Here is a 13886-nt window from a genome sequence, read left to right as displayed (position 1 = left end):
TTTAAAGCAAATTTGGAAATTCTAATTTAAACATATAATCAAACCTGGATAAAATTGTTTATTTTCTAAAAGATTACTTAGTCATTTTTCCAAACATTTTAGGCTCTCTTTTATCTCTAGATAAACATTTTCTTTTAGTACTTACTTCTATTCTTTTGGTTTATTTAAAAGTTTTCCCTTCTTTTGTAAGTAATATTTAAACATTAAGATTAATTAAAGCTGGGTGGTACCATATCTGAATTTAAAATTTTAGTATCCACATCTTTCTGTAAGTTTAAAATGCTTCATTACAAAAAATGCAAGAACATAAAAGCATTACATGCTTATTATAGAAAAGTTGGAAAATACAGAAAATTATGAAAAAATTAAAATCTTATGTTATCCCACATTCAACGCATTACCTTTCCATTGCTTTTTTATGCAAACATATTCACTTTTAAAGCAGTTGAGATCAATACTGTATATATAGTTTACTGATTTTTTTAAAAAAAGAATCTAATAGATTCCAAAAAGATAAGCTAAGAATGCTAACTCTGAATTCTTTTAGTAGAAAGGGATATATTATGACATATTTTATAATAAAGATTTTTGCATCCTATTTTATTCCTCTTTTAATTATGTCTAATAATAAAATAATCTTTCCTTTTTTCCAAGGCTCATTATAAGGCAGACTGGAAGAAAACTCTCACTAAGGGCTATGATTTGAGACCAGATGCCATTCCAATTGTTGCTGCAAAAAGTTCAAGGAATATTGCTAGTGATGTAAGTCTAATTTGAAAATAGTAAACCCTCTTTATATTTTAAAAACCTTTACATGATGTATGAGGTTATATGAGCTATGTTAGGAAGGAAATAAGATTATAATATAAAAATATTTCCTAATATGTTATGTACCAATAATTTTTTTTACATGGCTTCACTTAAAAATATTTAAAAACTCAATACAGTTATCAGAAAGAATTCTTTTTTTTAAACTGTGAAATACTTGGAATTCTCATTAGTATTATTATGAAATTAAAAACTGCTTTTCATTTGGATTTCATCAAGAAAAAAAGCCTTAGTGCACTAAAATCAAAAAAGTCTCCCAGTATTTTATAAGAATATAATTTTTTAATAATATAATTTCCACAAAGAAAAAAAATCTGGTGAACTATGGAAAACCAGAAAGAATTATGAATTAACTGACAGTATTTTAGTTACTTACCTGCTTACTTACTTACTTAAATAATGAATTACTTTTACAAATTAAGTTATATTTTCTATATGAATTGATATAATACCTTGACAGAGTAGAAACTCATTCAGAGTTGAATACATTAATTTTTTTTTGTTTAGTGGGGAGGTAATTAGATTTACTTATTTATTTATTTTTAGAGGAGGTACTGGGTATTGAACCCAGGACCTTGTGCATGCTAAGCACATGTTCTACCACTTGAGCTACACTCTCCTCCCTCAATAAACTAATTTTTATAATGGCTTTGCTGACGTTTACTCAGGGTTATGCTAATAGTTTATAAGGAAATGCAAATTAATAATGGAAACGGATAATATAGATACACCAAATCCTTAATAAACTTTTCAAGAACTTTTGAACAAATTCAAAGAATCTACTTAGGAATAATTGAGATATAAACTACAGTTTATTCCATTCTTATCCCCAGAGCAGATCTCAAGACCATCCATTGGAAATATTTTGCTCATTTATTTAAAAATACAAAAAAACACTAGATGTTACCAAGATTTAGACTGAATTTGGCTATTGCTTAATATGTGATAGAAATTCAGTTCAACACTTTAGTATTTCCTACAACTTACCTCATTAAACTTCTGTCTGCTCTTCTTTTTCACATAGTTCAAATATAAGGAGGCCTATGAGAAAGCCAAAGGCAAGCAAATTGGATTTCTCAGCCTTCAGGATGATCCTAAACTGGTTCACTACATGAATGTAGCCAAAATACAGTCAGATCGTGAGTACAAAAAGGGCTATGAAGCCAGCAAGACCAGATATCACACATCCTTGGACATGCTCAGTGTGACTGCAGCCAAGAAATCTCAGGAGGTTGCCACCAACACCAACTATAGACAACCCTTCCACCACTACACCCTGCTGCCTGATGCCTTGAATGTGGAGCACTCCAGGAACGCGATGCAGATTCAAAGCGATGTATGTAGCAGTCAGCAGATTGTTGGCATAGAATTAGTTATCCATTTCTAGTGGTGGGAGGGGAGGACTAGAAATCGGCAATTCCACCTACTCCATCCTAAAGCTGGTTGGACTCACTATAAATAGGGATTCTCTCCGGAATTTGGAGTTTTTGGATTTCACTTGTTTGAAATATATTCATACCTATACATATATTTTTTTTCCTTTGGTTATTTTATATATATATATGTTAAACTTTAGATACTGGACTCAATATGTTGATGTATTCTGTGAAAAACTAAGAGGTCCAAATGAGTGCAATACAGTATCCCTTCCAGTGCAAAATTCTGTTAAACTTTTTCCCCAAAAGTTAAAATTTTAAAGGAATTATTAAGTAGGATTTCCTGTTCAAAAGCACCATGAATACAATCACTTTCATAACTAATTTTTTTCTGAAAGATGGTAGAGAATAAAAAGCAGGTTATTCCTCCTGTCTCCTCATCCTTTTATTTTTCTTTTTGAAAATGAGCAAATCATCTGGCCAGAGAAACCCTGACTCTTTCTAAAATGAAAATTTCCTTTTTCATTGTAAAGAACCTGTACAAATCCGACTTCACCAACTGGATGAAAGGGATCGGCTGGATTCCGATCGAGTCGCTGGAGGTGGAGAAGGCAAGGAAAGCAGGAGAGATTCTTAGTGAGAAGAAGTACCGCCAGCACCCAGAGAAGCTGAAGTTCACATATGCCATGGACACAATGGAACAAGCCCTTAACAAAAGTAACAAACTGATCATGAATAAGGTAGGAAGTTCCCTGCGGCCTCAGCCTGAGAACCCTTGCAGTGCTCAGGCTGTTGAACTTGGCAGGGCCACCATGACCTTTGTCAGTATTGTCGTCTTTCTGATGACTGTGGCTGTGGTGATGGTGGGAGAGGGCAGAGTCTATAACCTTTGTCGTGTCTAGAGAGCTCTCACTTATACCAACCCCAGGCTGTCTGTCAACACCACGCTGAGTGTGTGACAGAACCACAAAACTCCACATAGTGCGAGGTTGGGGCAAATGGCATTTGTTTAAGTGAAAGAGGGCTCCCTTGTTTGATGATTTTTAAAATTGTGTGTCTAGTCTCATCAGCCCATCTTCCTGCTATTTCATCCACTTTCCAATATCAGATTTAATCTCTTCTACCGTGGAGACATGAGTCTCTTCCTCTTGTTAGCACACTATGTATTTGTCCTGCTGAACAATCACGTGCCCGCCTTTCTTGTTGTAGAGGCTCTACACTGAAAAGTGGAACAAAGACAAGACTACCATTCACGTGATGCCTGACACTCCAGACATTTTACTCTCGAGAGTAAACCAAATCACCATGAGTGATGTAAGTAAATTATCAACAACCACAAAAATGGGGAGAGGACGTTGAAGGGAACTACTGTTTGTGGAACATCTGTCTTTCCCATGCCACCCACTTCAAAATTGGGATCCACATTCTAACCCGAATAACAAGATGCTGGTGTGTTTCTGTTTCATCATTTAGAAACTGTACAAAGCTGGCTGGGAAGAAGAAAAGAAGAAAGGCTATGACTTGAGGCCTGATGCCATCCCAATAAAGGCTGCAAAGGCCTCCAGAGACATCGCCAGTGATGTAAGTGCTTCCACTAGGCCTTGTTTAGTCTAAACGAAAAAAGGGCAAATGAGCCAAGCTTGTGTGTACCCAGGAAGCTGCAGTCAGCTCTATCCAGGGTTGGTGGGTCCCTCATCCCCTGTAACACAAAACATCCCCCTTCACCCAAACCGAGGCCTCTCTGATCATTTGTTCATTATTTAATACGATAAATGACAAGGTCTTGTTAAAACGTGTTGCTTGTAGAGTGCTTAAGTTGTTTATGGAACTCTAAGCAAGCATAGGGATCTACACATTTTCCCAGAAGAGCCGTTACCAAGCTCTTTCCTGAATGTAAAGATGCACCATAAGAAACAGCCCTGTCTGCTGGTTACGCAGCTGAATGGGAAAAGGCTGCTCTCTAAATCTCCCTAAAACAACTTATTTACACATCTCTTTTATTAACCCTGAGATCATTTTCCCCCCATGGACTCAAGCCTGGCAAGCAATTTGAGGTTAAAGATTTTGCTCCCTGTCCCCCGCTCCCTCCCCACCCAACTCCTCCCTTTCCAAAGTTAGAGTAGCTGTGACAAAGCTAATGGCATCTAGTGAATTACGTTTGGTTCTCTTTCCTTCACTATCCTCATTACCATGTTTCTTTTCCATCCATAGTACAAATACAAGCAAGCCTATGAACAAGCCAAAGGGAAACAGATTGGCTTCCGGAGCTTAGAGGACGACCCCAAGTTGGTGCACTTCATGCAGGTGGCCAAGATGCAGTCAGACCGGGAGTACAAGAAGGGATATGAGAAGTCTAAGACATCCTTCCACACTCCGGTGGACATGCTCAGTGTGGTGGCAGCCAAGAAGTCTCAGGAGGTGGCCACCAACACCAACTACAGGAATGTGATCCACACCTACAACATGCTTCCTGATGCCATGAGCTTTGAATTGGCCAAAAACATGATGCATATTCAAAGCGATGTACGTTGACAGCCGCAACACTTGCAGAGCGTTTACTCTGGATAATAAGCAAATCGTGAATGACCATGAGTAATGACATTTTGAAAATCCTGACAGAAATTCATGTGTAATTGCCCAATGAGGTGTTTCATTTTTTTTTCACCTTAGGTTGAATTCACTTATTTATTTATTTTTAACACAAAAGTAGATCAGTTCTATCTACTGTTACTGTGGTGAGCGTTGGTGGATGATAGATTCAGCAATAGCAAATGAAATTTGGTTTCAGAAAGAATGTGTTGAAGGAAATACATCAAGCAGAGAGTCAGAGCATAAACTCCTGATTAAGGAGTAGGAGGTAAAGCAGAAAGTCAGATAAATTGGTAGCTACTTCCCTCACTCCCAACCAGCTCTCATTTCCAACTTTTTAATTGCCCATCTTACTGACTGATGAAGCAGTGAGGAGGTGATGGCTGAGGTCAGCTATGAGAATGGATGTGAGGAAGGTACAGGGAGTAAAAAGCCAAAAATTCAGCTATACAGGCCATTTGGTGGCTGGGTGAAGTGAATTGAAATTATGAACGAAATGTAGGCCACGCCAAGCCTGTAGTTCTTTTTGGAAATGTAAGAGCTGAGCTGTTAATTGCTGGGGAGGTACGTAAGTGCCCAAGGGAAAGCAACCAGGCTACAACTGTAGAGGGAAATGTCAGGATTGAGGGGAAAAATCGAAATTCACACAGAGTACCAGTGAGGTTTCTGGCGTACCTAAAGGAAGTTGTAACAGTGCTGGTACTCAAAGGCTTATAGCAAAAGAGAGAAATGAGGTCCCCCTAAGTCATCTGTTAACCAAGGGGGTGTGGGGATTTTTGTAAGAAGGTTATTCCAACATGGTCACCTTTCTTGATATAGTAACAGTCACATGGAAGATTGATCTATTTGGTATTTCTTAGTACTTTTTCTTTATGAAGGCGTTGAGTGAAACAAATGAATCACAAAGGTATTACTGCTTATTTTAAATTTCTCATGCAATGAAATGTGAAAAAGATCAAGTTTAGGGATGAAAGTAGTTAAAGGTGAATATACTGTTGGTTGAAAAGTTCCTGAAGTGGAACTTATGGAGTATTAAATACCTGCTCATGGTTCTTAGAAGATTTGGTTTCTTCTCACCCCCAAACGTTTCCTCTTTTGCAGAATGAGTACAAAGCTGACTACGCTGACTTCATGAAGGGTATTGGATGGCTCCCTCTGGGCTCCCTAGAGGCTGAGAAAAACAAGAAAGCCACGGAGATTCTCAGTGAAAAGAAGTACCGCCAGCACCCAGACACTTTGAAGTATTCCACCTTGATGGACTCAATGAACATGGTTTTGGCCAAGAATAATGCAAAAATTATGAATGAAGTAAGTCTTTCAATAATGTAGTGTTTCAGGGAGAAGCCAGGCATAGCTTACATTTGGTCTACAGGTTTGTTTTTTTTTAATTTTTTTTAATGAAGTACAGTCAGTTACAGTGTGTCAATTTCTGGTGTACAGCAAATGTCCCAGTCATGCTTATACATACATATATTCATTTTCATATTCTTTTTCATTAAAGGCTATTATTAGATATTGATATTCCCTGTTCTATACAGAAGAAACTTGGTTTTTTTTGTTGTTATTTGTTTTTGTTTTGTTTTTTGTTTTTTCAATCTATTTTTTAATATGGTGGCTAACATTTGCAAATCTCAAACTCCCAAATTTATTCCTTCCCACCCCCTTTCCCTAGTCTACGGGTTTTGATAACAGTTTTAGGGCTTCATAATTAATGTTTCCTCTACCTTGAAAAAGGGTCTTGTAGTTTAAAAAAGATAGAAATTAGTCCTAATAAATGTCCCCCTTCAAATGTTCAATGAACCACCTTACCCAATAGACATAACAAAATAAATATGGGCTCTTTCTTTTAATGCAAATTTTGAAAATGAGTCCCCTTTCTCTAAGGTGAATTTAGGTAGAAGTTCATGATGCTGAATCAGTAAATTGTAGGGCTGATAACAGCTGGGCATTGCAGCCCACCACTGCTTCCTTGCTCTTCTGATGGAATAAATGAAAACTCCTAGGTTATGCAGCTATAGCAGCTTTCCAAGCCAGGGTGTTCTGTTCTCTGGCAATCCTGAGAGTAATTGTTCTCCACTTGTAGTTTCTTGGATCCTTAATGATTCCAGCCCTCAGGAAAGCCATACTACATTTTTACATTATTAGCCATAAGTTGATTTCAGAACCAACAAGCACATCAACCTTGGACATCCTTTTTTAAGCTACAAATGATAACATAATTGCAGCAACATTGGTTGTATTATGTGGATCACAATTATAAATGCAATTGGTCAGGGAAAAAAGGGGGAAATAATTTGGACCTGAACGTGAAATAGTTGCAGCAAATGATACAGAAAGATGAAGCTGTATTATGCTAAGTCTCTGAGTAAATCCTCTGGATTCCCCTGAAGGAGAAATTTGTCAAGATCAACCTCCTTGAAAAGGACTTGTCTAAACGACAAGACACAAATCTCAGTGCCTCTTTTAAGATTTAGAATTTAAACTGTCACAAACATATATTTATTTTTAAAATACTATTTTAGACAGTTCATTTTTTTTCAATGTTAAAGATTACCATTTTAGAATAATAATGCCAAGATGAGCCTCATAGAAATAGAAAATGCTAACACTGCGAGATATTTCAGTGATCATCAGGTTGAATCCCCTCATTACAGAGTTGAGGAAATGGTGGCCCACAGAGGCAAGGCACCTCCCTTAAAGACACACAGCAAGTCAATGACCTGGTCTGGACAAGAACCAAGACTCTGATGACTAACGATTGCTCTTTCCACTAGAATTGCACTGTCCAATACTATAATCACTAGCCATATGCGGTGATGTAAATCTAAATTAGAATTAAATAACAATAATAATTTAGTTTTTTGTTCACATTAGCTACATTTCGAGTGGTAGCCCAATGTGTCTAGGGGCTGTTGTGTCAAATGATACAGAACTTTTCCATCATTGCAGATAGTTCTGTTGGGTTGTGCTGGTCTAAAACCGAGACCAGAAAATTACCATTTTTGTCAGTAAAATTGTAACACAACCACAGCTATTCATTTGCAAATTGTCTGTGTCTGCTTTTGCACTTTAACAACAGAGTTGAGTAGTTAGTAACAGGGAGTCTGTGACCCACAAAGCCTAACGTAGTCACCGTCTGGCTCTTTACATTTACTGATCCCTGGTCTAGAAGAAGACTCCAGAAGTTTTGGTTTCATTTTTTAATCAAACCTGGCTAAAATGAAGAGACAGCATTTTTCAACTATAAGACTCGCAGAGATTAAAAAATTTGTGCTATCTATGGTATTGGCAAGGAAGTTAATGTAAACTTCTAATCAACAATTTTTGTCAATATTTGTTAAAATTAAAAATGCAGATGCCCAATATGTTTCAGAAATCCTTGTATGTGTGTGTGTGTGTGTGAAGATATACGTACATACATATACACAGTAATATTTTTCACAGGTTAGGATCTCCAAAAGGAGATGCTCAGCTAGAATTTGGAGTACAGGGCATTTTTCAGGGATCAGAACCTTTGGGAGGGAGGACAGGCAGGAGGGGGCCAACTGTGATACTGGTACTACGAAGCCTCAGCCAATGCCACAGAGGGTTGTTGAGCATGTATGGCCTGCCAGAAGTGTCCTGCAGTGGGCAGAACGGCCAGGCCTTTGTACCCCAACTTTGAAGAGTCCCTGGATGATCAGCAGGGAAGAGTGTGCTCTTGAGTAAGGGAGCAGGTGACAGTTTGGAGGTTGTCTGCCAATAGTTGGGGCAACAAGTCCAAGTCCTTCTTTGAATGGGTGTCTGGGTGGCGCATCTCTAGGCCCATCACATAGATAATGGTACCATTGCTTATAGTAGAAAGAAACTGGAAACAACAAATGTCTATCGATGGAGAACTGTTAAAATCAATTGGGTTACACTTCTTCATGGAATATTACAGCTCTTTAAATGAATGAAGTAAATTATTTTAAGGAAGTTAAAAGATGTCTAACCTATAATATTAGGTAACAATATAATCAAACATTATATATTATATGACCTCATTTATATTAAAAAAAAAAAGGACTCTCTGTGGACTTTAAAATAGGAGAACAGGACATTTTGCATTCCATCTTACAGACTCTACTGTCTTGTTTGAATGAGCACTTTTTCCTTTAACTTTTTTAAAAGTGAAAGCTAGTTAATAAAGATACATAAAATATTGAAATTTGTATACATTGATATATATGTACTATGTGACTTCCTTTTAAGATTTTAAATACTAACTTCTAGTATTTTTTTTTAACTTTCCAGCACCTCTACAAACAAGCATGGGAGGCTGACAAGACCAAAGTTCACATCATGCCTGATATCCCCCAGATTACTCTGGCAAAGGCAAATGCAATTAATATGAGTGATGTAAGTATAATTCCTTCCACTGCCATCTTTCTTTTCCACCTAGTTGACCCAGTAAAAATAAATTACATAATGTCTCTCAATTATGAGAGTGAATGTTTTGAACATAAGAGTGGGAATCCACAAAGGAGAATCTTTCTTTCTAATCTTGCTTTGCTAAGAGTAGGAGTAGAACTATTATGGGCCTCGGGCCCAGCAGTTAGGAATTTGAAGGACAGTGGGGATTTTGTTCCGGGGCAGGTATTTCTTATCAAGCTAACAGAATTAAAAAGAAGGGCTGAGGGGCCAGAAGCAGAGAAAAAGGAAGAGAGACTCCCAGGATTGACTTTCTTAGTCCCTCCACCGAGCTTTTGAGATGGCTCTACACAGGGAGTGTCAGGAAAAGTTAAATGGAAAGGGAAGATGAACATTTTGAAGAATTTAGGGCAATCCCCATTAGAATGTGAAACACTTTCTGTTAGAAAATGCATAGGTGTTTTATTTCACTTCCTTTCTTATCCTAATCATAGTTGCTAGGAAACCCTCAAATCCTACCAGTTTCTTTTTTCTTTTGTTCGTTTCAATTACACAGAGATTTGAGGTTGCAGACTTCCTTTTGGATTGCAGAATCCACACAATGATATAAATAAAAGTGTCAATTACAAAACAGTGAAGTCTTTTGATGTAAGAATATGGCTATTTTGTAGTCTTCTCTTGACTCTTATTTGACAAAATGCATCAATGAGAATCTACTGGGCTTTCCCATTTTTAAAAAACCATACTTAAAACCTAATAGAGACCAGTACCTTTTACTTTTTCTGGTTGTTTCTTGAAGATGTTCTAATTTGTAATATATTTTGTTTTCAAACACCGTTATGTTACATGTGAGAACATCCAGCCCTTGAATCACCCATGAAGCGTTCTCCTGCAAGATAAAAAAAAAGATGCTACAGTACCTGTTGACTCTTTTAAAATAATTCCAGGCTTTCCTATTTAGAAGAAAATGATTTCCTTTGCCTCTCTTTCCAGAAACTCTACAAACTTTCTTTGGAAGAGGCTAAAAAGAAAGGCTATGATCTCAGAACTGACGCAATTCCTATCAAAGCTGCCAAGGCCTCAAGAGATATTGCAAGCGACGTAAGTGCAGGGATGCAGTCACCTGGCTGGGGGCTTCTAATCTACCAAAATAATAAGGGCTGAGATCTAGAAAAACCAAATGGTTAAGACAGGGGAAAAATGCATACCTGCTAACAATAGCCCCGTTCTGTTCTGTGAATGTTTCTTAGCCTCTTTCTTGTGTTTTCTCTGGTATTTCTGAAGAAGCAGAATGCCAAACACATTATGATCACCTTGATGTCAGTTCCGTGACTCATGAGATCTGGGTGAATTTACTTTGAACTCCATCACCAAGGCTCTGGCCTGCAGAAGTCCAAAGCCCTTCACTAAGTTTTCTTAATGAAGACTTGGGTTGTTCTTGCCTCCTGCCTGTCAGGCTCTCTTCCTAACAGGGTGTCTTGCAGAGAGAGTGTGCTGGGATTGCCAATCTTTTGTGCTCATGATCGCTGATTATTAATCAAGAATTTTGCAAACCAATCATTAAACTGTTGGTAGCTTAACATCAGCCATAATGGGAGTATTGACACCACAGAAATTGGCAAACACTATCCATTAGGGCTTTCCCTCCCAGAGAGCTGCTGTGGCGACATACTACTGCTGTAACACATCACCTATATGAAACTCAATTCTTTCCTTTGGTTGTTTCCATGAGAAATCACTCACAGTGAGCATTTAATGATTTGGGGGTAATGGGAAGAGCACATTCAGAGCCCTCTTTCCTTAGCTGCCCCTCTCCATCATACTTAGTCTTTCCTCTTCCATTTCTGCTCTTCATCTTTCCTACCTAGCCATCCCTATCCCACTCCTACATTGTCCTGAGAACTCCACATTCTTCTCCCTCTGTTATGCTAGAGTTACATGGCTCTCCCATCTCCCAGCCCCTAACTTGCACACCAAAACGCACAAGAGACAGGCAGAATAAGAAGCTGTCCGTGTATCAGGATCTCCCCACTATAGGCAGAAGTTGGTGATAAATAGTCAAATCTCTTCCCCATTCTACCAGTATGGAGAGTTTTAAAAGGAGCTCCACAAATATAAAGCAACCCTCAAATGACACTGCGTATTTCGTAACTGAGCTTATTTTCATCAAGACTGGCTAAATGACTTCTTAGGACAGCGTTAAGCTGCTTAGAACGTTCTGCTTTTTTCTCGTTTGCTGTAATCTTATCATTTACTGGAGATCTCTTTAACACTGCATGTGTGTAGAAGTCAGTGTGGTAGATCATCAAGATCTGGATTCTAATCCTTAGTGACCTTAGCAAGTCACTCACCCCTCTGGGTCTCAGCATACTCATCTATAAAATGGGAGCAGTAACAGTAACTTTGCTATCAACCTCACAAGGTGTAGTTGTGAATAACAAGTTACACAAATAAATGTGAAAAATGTGTTTTGTGAACAGCAGAATTCTATACAAACATCACTTTTTATGAGATACAGAATATTAACACTAGAATGATTTCTAGTCAAAGGAATTGCTCTGAATAAATATTCAAATTTTCTTTACAGTATAAATACAAACACAGTTATGAAAAGGAGAGGGGAAAAATGGTTGGTTTCCGTAGTCTTGAGGATGATCCCAAGTTAGTCCATTCCATGCAAGTGGCTAAGATGCAGTCTGATCGGGAGTACAAGAAGAACTATGAGAAGACCAAGACCAGCTACCACACCCCTGCTGACATGCTCAGTGTCACGGCTGCCAGGGATGCCCAAGCCAACGTCACGAACACCAACTACAAGCACCTGATCCACAGATACATCCTTCTTCCAGACGCCATGAACATCCAGCTGTCCAAGAATATGAATCACATACAGAGTGATGTAAGGCTCTATTCTTCCTGGGTGATGGTTGCATTCCTAGCATGAGAAGGGAGATCACAGTCTTTGATATGGTAAAGTAAAATTTGCTTCTTCTCTTCACAGAACGAATATAAGCAGGACTACAATGAATGGTACAAAGGGCTTGGCTGGAGTCCAGCTGGTTCTCTAGAAGTGGAGAAGGCCAGGAAAGCAACTGAATATGCCAGTGACCAGAAATACCGCCAGCACCCTAGCAACTTCCCATTTCAGAAGCTGATCGACTCCATGGACATGGTTCTTGCTAAGCAGAATGCTCATACCATGAACAAGGTACACAGAACAATTGTCCTTCCATACAGCTCTCAGGGAGGCAGGGCTAGCAGCCTCTGGTTTTGGTTTGGGAAATTTAATTTGGGCCCATCACTTCTCTGCAGTAGCAGATAGTACCAGAGCACGCCCCTACACCATTGTCTTCTGCTGCCTATCTCTTATTTTTATCTCCCTTCTTTTATCTCTCTTCTAATTAGAAATTATTTGTTCTTTTAAATTATTTTTTAAAATCTGAATTTATTTTTGATGTCTTTTCTGAATTTTATACTTTAGTTAGTAAATTAATATAATCTAATTCAAACTGAGTGCATTAAATACTGTTATATTTTTTCTTTACTGTTGGTCCTAAAAAGTTATTCAAATTTTAAATGTCTGTTGTTTTTTTTTTAACTTCCTAGCACTTATACACTATTGATTGGAACAAAGATAAAACCAAGATTCATGTGATGCCAGATACACCAGATATTTTACAAGCCAAGCAAAATCAAGCACAGTACAGTCAGGTAAAACTACATAAAAATTTGGCTTGAAACTAATTAAACATATTAAATGATATGGTGATATCTAATTGATGTAAATGCTGAAGCAATGGAAATGAATGACTCAAACTGGTTAGCCTAGGGATGCTGGAAAATATGGTGGCTAAGAGCAAGCTCTTTGGCAGCAGTTCTGTATTCCCTGGAGGTAGGCACTGTGTCTGTTTTGTGTATCTTGGTACTCATTGTGCTTGGCACAGAGTAGAAAATCAATAAATAGTCGTGGAAAGAAAAAATTGCACCAAGCAGACCTGATATGAGCTTTGGTTTTGCCATTTATGAGTTGTATAGCATTGGGTCTAAACCTTCATGTCCTCATCCCTAAAACTGGGACCATAAAAGTACCTATGACATTGAATTGCTGTGAGAACCAAACGAGAAAATCCATGCAAGGTTCTCAGCACAGTGCCTGCCACATACTACGCACTGGATGACCTTTCAGCTAGTTTTATTATTATTTAGTTTTAACACACATGCATCCATTTAATGAATTTGATTCAGAAAGGTTAACTCATTTTTTGTACCTTACAAAAGGCATTTCATTATCTATTACTTTTCTCATTTAGGTAATTAAAATTTTGTTACCTGACTTTTTTTTAAATCAGTTACTCTAACATCTGTGTTATAGTGAGCCTAGACCATACTTAACTGCATGGAAAAAGTACCTAATATACCTGATAAGACAATATTGTGTCCGAACAGAAAAGGCCATGCTCAGTTATACTACCAGGGGGCTGGGGAGAGGGTCTCAGAACAATAACAAAAATAAATTGAAGCCAGGTCACATGATGCTAGGTCAGTGCTCTCTTAAAAGCCTTGCTTTGTTTTTATCCATATCTTTAGAGATATGATAGATAATGTTAGAATCAGATGTCTACTCTTTAGGTAAACTTTTGCTCAATTATCTGAAGGGGTTTTCATATACACTGAATAATGCTAAATAATTTCTATAATTCT

General features: G+C 37.8%; 1 protein-coding gene across 34 annotated transcripts in view; it reads left to right on the top strand.

Annotated features, from left to right (window-relative positions):
- Positions 1–13886, top strand: part of NEB (nebulin) — a 215969-nt gene that overhangs the window by 54445 nt on the left and 147638 nt on the right. For all 34 annotated transcript variants that reach the window (XM_074363636.1, XM_074363662.1, XM_074363660.1 and 31 more), the window contains exons 40-51: positions 655–762; positions 1853–2164; positions 2738–2944; positions 3414–3518; positions 3678–3785; positions 4416–4727; positions 5895–6101; positions 9069–9173; positions 10179–10286; positions 11773–12084; positions 12187–12393; positions 12792–12896. In XM_074363636.1, the coding sequence (XP_074219737.1) occupies positions 655–762; positions 1853–2164; positions 2738–2944; positions 3414–3518; positions 3678–3785; positions 4416–4727; positions 5895–6101; positions 9069–9173; positions 10179–10286; positions 11773–12084; positions 12187–12393; positions 12792–12896 (2196 nt within the window). The remainder of the gene's footprint in view (positions 1–654; positions 763–1852; positions 2165–2737; positions 2945–3413; positions 3519–3677; positions 3786–4415; positions 4728–5894; positions 6102–9068; positions 9174–10178; positions 10287–11772; positions 12085–12186; positions 12394–12791; positions 12897–13886) is intronic.

Source organism: Camelus bactrianus, chromosome 5 (assembly GCF_048773025.1).
Source record: "Camelus bactrianus isolate YW-2024 breed Bactrian camel chromosome 5, ASM4877302v1, whole genome shotgun sequence".
NCBI classification, from domain to species: Eukaryota; Metazoa; Chordata; class Mammalia; order Artiodactyla; family Camelidae; genus Camelus; species Camelus bactrianus.
Note: the sequence above shows the minus strand (reverse complement) of the source record. Positions and strands in the feature narration are given on the sequence as shown.